The 7,500-nt window shown below is 49.7% G+C and overlaps 1 protein-coding gene across 6 annotated transcripts in view; it reads right to left on the reverse strand.

The window, feature by feature from the left end:
- Positions 1-7,500, reverse strand: part of arnt2 (aryl-hydrocarbon receptor nuclear translocator 2) — a 43,132-nt gene that overhangs the window by 4,984 nt on the left and 30,648 nt on the right. For all 6 annotated transcript variants that reach the window (XM_083691086.1, XM_083691085.1, XM_083691084.1 and 3 more), the window contains 5 exons: positions 2,218-2,293; positions 1,938-2,049; positions 1,638-1,740; positions 1,069-1,207; positions 199-397 (listed from right to left, as the gene is read on the reverse strand). In XM_083691086.1, the coding sequence (XP_083547212.1) occupies positions 199-397; positions 1,069-1,207; positions 1,638-1,740; positions 1,938-2,049; positions 2,218-2,293 (629 nt within the window). The remainder of the gene's footprint in view (positions 1-198; positions 398-1,068; positions 1,208-1,637; positions 1,741-1,937; positions 2,050-2,217; positions 2,294-7,500) is intronic.

Genomic DNA, 7,500 nt, shown 5'->3' on the forward strand with positions numbered 1-7,500 from the left:
TCAGCTATCTACGTTGTTAGGGCTCAAAACAAGATAGGCTAGCCTCATAGAAACAAACTGTAATTCTATGATAAGCCATGATAAGTAGCATTAGGAACAGTACTTTGTTACTCTTCTACTTTGTACCCATGGAAAACAACGTCCCAAACCCTGGGAGGTGTTTCATTACCACATTTTCAAAATCTGTTGATGACTCACCAAATGCTGTGCTGCGGTTGGTCAGACCCGAGTAGGCGTTCCCGCTGGGAGAGGACGTGCTGCGATTGGTCAATCCTGAGTAGGCGTTCCCGCTGGGAGAGGATGTGGCGGGGGAGGACAGGGGACTGTAGGAGGACGGGTCCGCCTGGTAACTGTGGCCAGAACCAATACCAAACGGACTGGACTGAGCCTTACTGGCCTGGATATGGAGAAAGAAGAGAGGCAGGTTATAGACTCTGTGTGTGAGTGAGAGAGAGAGAGTGTGTGTGTGCGTGTGAGCACCACGTGTGTGTTCCTGGACTAGGCGACAGAAGACGGATGAGCTGTTAAAATACCATATGCTCAACACAGTCCCCATAGCACGCGTGTGGACCAGACACACACACACACACACACACACACACACACACACACACACACACACACACACACACACACACACACACACACACACACACACACACACACACACACACACACACACACACACACACACACACACACACACACACACACTCACTCACTCACTCCATTATCAAGCAGCCTTGATGTGAGCCACTGGAGCCAGATGGGAGAATCTGCCTAGCAACCATGGCAACGTGTGGGAGAGGTTGAGTTGATTCCAAATGCTAACGTTGCTCTGGGCTAGCAGAGCAGTGGGACCACTGCAGTCCACCTGTCATCACCACACTCAACTCACTTCTCATGGAGCTCAACAGGAGCCCAGGCAAGGAAGGTGCAATTATGCTCCAACACTTGTTACATACTGTGTGTGTGTGTGTGTTACCTGGAACACCTCTGTCTGGCTGAGGTTGGCGTATGTGTGTGTGTGTGTGTGTGTGTGTGTGTGCGCGTGTGTGAGAGAGTTACCTGTCCAGAGAAAGGGGGTCTGTTGCCTGACCAGGCCACCTGTCCAGGGTTGAGCTGTCTGGAGATCTGAGCAAGGTTCTGATTGGATGATCCCGACGGCTGGATGTCATTTACCCCCGGGACGTGGATCACAGAGGAGCTGCAACACAAAAGACACGCAGACACATTCAACACGCGGGAAATATGAGCCTCACATTGGCCCCTGCAGCTTAATCTCCAGACGGAGACACATATTTTACCCTATCAGAGAGAGTCACGGGAGAGGAAAAACAACATGTTTAAGTGCTCACATCTGTGGGCTCCAGACTCATTCACTACCATCACCTGCAGTCATATCATCCCTGCTGCTTTACTGCCCTGATAACAACAATGTCTTTAGATCCACAACACACATCTAGCTCTCTTACGATGGTGTTAATCACACGCATACACACACGCACACACACCAACCTCAGCCAAACAGAGGTGTTCCAGGTAACACACACACACACACACACACACACACACACACACACACACACACACACACACACACACACACACACACACACACACACACACACACACACCTGAAGCTCTTGCCAGAGTGTCCAGGCTGGAAGGGAGAGCCCTGGGAGTAGAGCTGCTGTCCTCCTGCTGTGGAGGAAGGGACCATCATCTTCTTATCCCCCGCTGGAAACAAAAGAACACACACCTCTGTCAGAGAGACAGACACACACACACACACACACACACACACAGAGAACCACCACAGAAAGTGTTTTCCATCATCCTAGCTGATGAGTGTGTTCCTTATGTGAAACACAACCATTGAATTAAGAGTAATGACAGCTGGCGTAGAAGTGAGTGAGGGTGATGATGTCACGTACTGCCAGAGATGCCAGTGTACATCTCGGCGAAGCGCGGGTCTCTCTCCTGGGAGAACATGGCCTCCGTCTTGTCAATGCTCTTCCCTCCCTCGTGGACGCTGGGAACCGGCACCTGGGGAAGAGAAGACAGGACAGACAGGTCAGAGAAGGACCCCGCACACAGACAGGCATCTGTATGGACAACTAGACCTCTTGGCACATCCCAAGTTCAGCTTGACGAGAGTAGCTTGAATAAGAGCAGGCAGCTGCGCGGGCAGCTAAGTGGGGTCCTGTGGGGTACCTGGGATAGGTCGTAGGCGGTGAGGCCGTCCCTCTGGTGGACCTCCAGCTCGGCCTGCTGCTGCTGCTGAAGCTGCCTGGAAAACACACACACACACACACACACACACAACAACAGCTACTATTAATACACACTAACACACTACAACAGCTAACATTAATACCTGACACACAGTAACACACTACAACAGCAGTGGCTGGTGGAGGTAGAAATCAGAGGACAGGTTCATTGTAACGCATGGAATGGATGAGGAAGGGTATCAAACACACGTGTCTGTGGACCGGACTGACTCGATGGTAGCTTTACACAGGACATGGCTGACCTGAACTGTTTGGATATTAGCCTTTTTCACATTGGCCTTTCCAGCGCTGTTCCAGCACCGCCACTAGGGTGAGTGGAGGCGTCACCAGGCCAGTGGGTTGTGGTTTAGGTTTTGGATAAAAGCCTCAACAGGTTCATATCTACGACCACAGCTGTGCACAACAGGATCCTAAACCTCTAAATCAGGACCAGGTTCTAATTCTGTCGCAGGCCCCCAGGACAACAGGTTCTAATCCTGCATGCAGAAAAACATCTTTCAACATCTTTCACGTCACTTTTCAACCAGAAGGGACACATTAAACAACATGTTATTGTAGTGCACGCAGACACACCTGCACTCAGACAAATATTTAAAATTGTCCAGATAAATATGGTGCCAATTAAGTCTTGTTTTTCCAACATGTTGTTTCTTGACATCACCTACTTTCAGCAGGAATGTGTCTCTCTGTTCAACTGGTAAGCACCATTAGTGAGCTGGCAACTAAAAAGCCACACACACACACAGACAAAATATGGCAAAAAAACAAATGCCTTGAAGTTGCATAAATCCATTTGTTGCTGGCAAATAGCACGGCAGCAACAATCTAATTCAGGCACTTAATTTAAAACAAAAGCCTTGGAGTGATTTACTCCTGGTTCTGACGGTCCAAGGCTGAAATTTATTTTCTGTTTGCGCAATAGAGTTCTGAGGCACAGTGTTTGTGTTTTCAGTAATGGGAAACTCAATGTCTCTCTCTCTCTCTCTCTCTCTCTCTCTCCCTCTCTCTCTCTCTCCCTCCCTCTCCCACTGGACAGGTAAAAGCTGGTGGGGTCAGATGGGGTGAGATGAGGAGAGGAGGCCACTTTAGACTATTGAGACGCCAGTTGGCTTTGAGTCCAGTAGAATTAGGACGCTTCCCTCACTGACCACCACTAAGCTACCACTAACCCTTCCACTCAGACTGAAATGACTCACACTCAGACACACACACACACACACACACACACACACACACACACACACACAGCTAAGACCTTTCCTGTGGTGTGTCTGAGAAAAGCACTGTTTTTATTTTATTTAACCATGTAAGACCCATTGAGGTTAGAAACCCTCTTTTGCGAGGGCGTCCTGTCAAGAAAGCAAAGCAGGGAGGCACCAGCCTGTATAACACAATGCTCAAAACACACACAGAAGACAAGTGTTACAAGTCACCAACACATTTGAGGATTAAAAACCACTGCAGTTCTCAAAAACTCAGAGTCAGAGTCTTAAAGACGGGTCAAGGACACTAGCCACGCTACTCATTCTCCACAGAAAACACTTTGTCTCTCTTTGGTATTTCTCCCTTCCTCTGTTCTCTCTCTCCCCTCAGTAAACACCAAGTGCTCTCCCTCAGAGAGAGAGAGAAGGAGAGAGGGATGGAAACACTTGTTTTCCCAACATGTCAGAATTCCCTGACAAAGCAGATCAGAAGAGTAAAGTTGTGTCAACCTGAACTTGGTGCCCTGGTGCCACCGTGGATAAGAAGTCAGCGTCTGACAATAGACTAAATGCAAGTAACTAGAATCCATTACGCCCAGCACACCGCTGCACAGGGCAGTTCAAACAGACCTGTCACTGTGAATAAAGCAGTAGGAGAGGGAAACCACTCCAAAACCCCATTATGTCCAGAGCTGCTTAGAGGCCTCCTTAAGATGCAAGCGCTCTCTCGCTCCCCCCCCCCCCCTCTCTCTCTCTCTCTCCGCCAGAGGAGACAGGAACAGAGAGAGGGATGGAGGGAGGTATGGAGGGGTGAGCACTCACACTGGGGTGACCTGCCCTAACAGTGAAGTAAGATGGATAAGCATGGACACAGCGCTGGAGGATATTTGAACTTTCAAAGAATGTGCAAAAATACGCGCGGCCCAGTCCAAGTTTCCACAGTAACATAACTCTCCAGTGCACCGCCTCAGAAGCACTCAGCTTCATAGAGCCATGAAGGGAAATGATGATGGGAATGAAACCCAGACCAGGGCCCGTTTGCGTGGCTCAGGCCAATGCAAATGAAATATTGTGGTTTGTAATTTGTTGTTTCTGCCAGAGCGACCCTGGCTAAACCTCATCTGCATTGCACCGTCCACAGAGATGAAGAATGGCTTCAGCACTGCCTCTCTGCTTCCTCCCCCCCCCCCCCAACCACGTCCACACACTGCTGGGCCTATTCTGTTATGGTAATGAGTGAGATAATATGTGTATGTGTGTGTGTGTGTGTGTGTGTGTGTGTGGGGTGTGGTGTGGTGTGGTGTGTGTGTGTGTCCGCCCACACACATACACACACACACACACAGGACAAAGCTGGGCTGATAGTGGGGTTCTGAAGGCACTGGGAAAAGCACAGTCGCAGCAGTGGCTGATGGGATGCGGCACAGCGCTTTTGAACAGCCGGAGGCTTAGAATCACAGTAACCTCTCTCTCACACACACACACACACACACACACAAACTGGCCAAAACACTGTGCCAGGCTGGAAGTTTGCCTCTGCGATAGTTTGGTTTATAGTCGGCATCCTCAGACAGAGCCCAGATGGGTTCCGTTGGACTGTGACAGAAATAACCCCCCCACTCCCCCTGCCCCCCAGTTCCAAATCACCTCCTGGACACTTATCCATCATAACCGTTGTTATCCATCCATCCATCCATCCATCAGAACCGTTGTTATCCATCCATCCATCCATCCATCAGAACCGTTGTTATCCATCCATCCATCCATCCATCCATCAGAACCGTTGTTATCCATCCATCCATCCATCCATCAGAACCGTTGTTATCCATCCATCCATCCATCAGAACCGTTGTTATCCATCCATCCATCCATCCATCAGAACCGTTGTTATCCATCCATCCATCCATCAGAACCGTTGTTATCCATCCATCCATCCATCCATCTCCATCTAACACGATTGGCTGACAACCTAACAGCTCCATCCGGCCTCTGGTAGTTGAGGTGGAGTGGTGCTGCAGTTTGACCCAAGTGACCGTGCAGCTGTTAAAACACCATCACAGTTGTTATGGTAACACAACGGTAGGTGATAACTGTGGTCCATCTCAATTAAGACGTCACCGTCGGTCAGATTGCCAAGTAAGAGGCAGCAGCTATGGAGGATTATACGGTATACCCGTCTGCTTTCCCATCTTTCTGTCTGTCTGCCTGTCTGTCTGTCTGCCTGTCTGTCTGTCTGCCTGTCTGCGGTTGGAGTCTTGCTCTGTCTGGCAGGCAGCCAGGAGACAGCGGGCTCTGAGACCCCGGGCCACACAACAGAGCTAGAAACCACACACACAGACAACTGCAAAGTAAATAAAATCTATATATCTATATATCTATATATATGATATGATTTTATTTACTTTGCAGTTGTGTGTGTGTGGTTTCTAGCTCTGTGGTGTGGCCACTCGTAATTCAGTCCTAACTGCATAGAATCACCAGGCTGGCCCCAGTGATGCAAACACTAGACCTGACTACTCAGCTGGGCAGAGGACGAGAATCAGAGGGTCACCTCTCTCTAGGAGGGCACGGTAGGTAGGTGGGTGTAGCCTTGTTCAACTGATATCGAGATGCTGCCGGTCTCTCTCCTTTTATCTCCCTTTAAGCTTCTCTTTCTCTCTCCCTCCCTTTATCTCCCTTTCAGCCTCTCTCTCCCCTTTTATCTCCCTTTCAGCCTCTCTCTCCCCCTTTATCTCCCTTTCAGCCTCTCTCTCTCTCTCTCTCCCTTTCAGCCTCTCTCTCTCTCCCTTTCAGCCTCTCTCTCTCTCTCTCCCTTTCAGCCTCTCTCTCCCCCTTTATCTCCCTTTCAGCCTCTCTCTCTCCCTTTATCTCTCTTTCAGCCTCTCTCTCTCTCTCTCTCCCTTTCAGCCTCTCTCTCTCTCCCTTTCAGCCTCTCTCTCCCCCTTTATCTCCCTTTCAGCCTCTCTCTCTCCCTTTATCTCTCTTTCAGCCTCTCTCTCTCTCTCCCTTTCAGCCTCTCTCTCTCTCCCTTTCAGCCTCTCTCTCCCCCTTTATCTCCCTTTCAGCCTCTCTCTCCCCCTTTATCTCCCTTTCAGCCTCTCTCTCTCTCTCATAATTCACCCCCCCCCCCCCCCCCCCCCCCACACACACACACACACACACACACACACACACACAGGAGTCATGCTGGGTGACAATGGTAGACTCTTAGCTTCACATCTCAGCTTTGTATTTGGTCCTCCATAAATCTAACACCACATGCTCCTGCTAGGGAGGACTGTGCTGCCCTGGCTCTCACCTCAGCCCCAAAATACACTGGCATCACCACACACACACACACACGCGCACGCACACACACACACACACACACACACTGACATTTCACACAGGCAGGCAGAACATTGTGGAATGTTTACATAGCTGATCTGATCTCCTCACAGAAACATCATGTTACTGCCTCCTCAAGTCATTATGACTGCTTCTGAGGAAATGGAAATTGTGGAAATTGTGCTGCGTTTCCAATCACACACACATGGGTGTGGAGGGAGCAGACCGAACTGTCTGAAACAATCAGAAACAATCTAACGATCTAATTCAAACAGAATACGGAACTCTTCCAGTGTTCCGGAGTGTGTGAGAGGGGGTGTTTGTTTTGGAAGAGTACTACAGGATCATTCATAAGGGGGGTTGGATGCACCCATTCTTCTCTGATTCTGCCTCTCCGCTTCGGCACGGTGACAAGATCAACAGTGGCACCACCGCCCCCTACTGCCAGACACCTGCTATTGCAGTTGAGGGACAGGTGGACATCACTCCAGAAGCACACTCATACAGCATCCTAATCAATCGATTACAATCGTCCCCTCGAAATGCCAACCTTCGGAACATACACACACAGATTCTGCTGACCGGAAGTGACACGGTGCTAACTCCACCTTCACTGAGGCCGAGTTCACTGCATGTTGCCCATAACACCTGTCTGTCCTACAGTACTCCACTCA

This window comes from Argentina silus, assembly GCF_951799395.1.
Source record: "Argentina silus genome assembly, chromosome: 19".
NCBI lineage: Eukaryota > Metazoa > Chordata > Actinopteri > Argentiniformes > Argentinidae > Argentina > Argentina silus.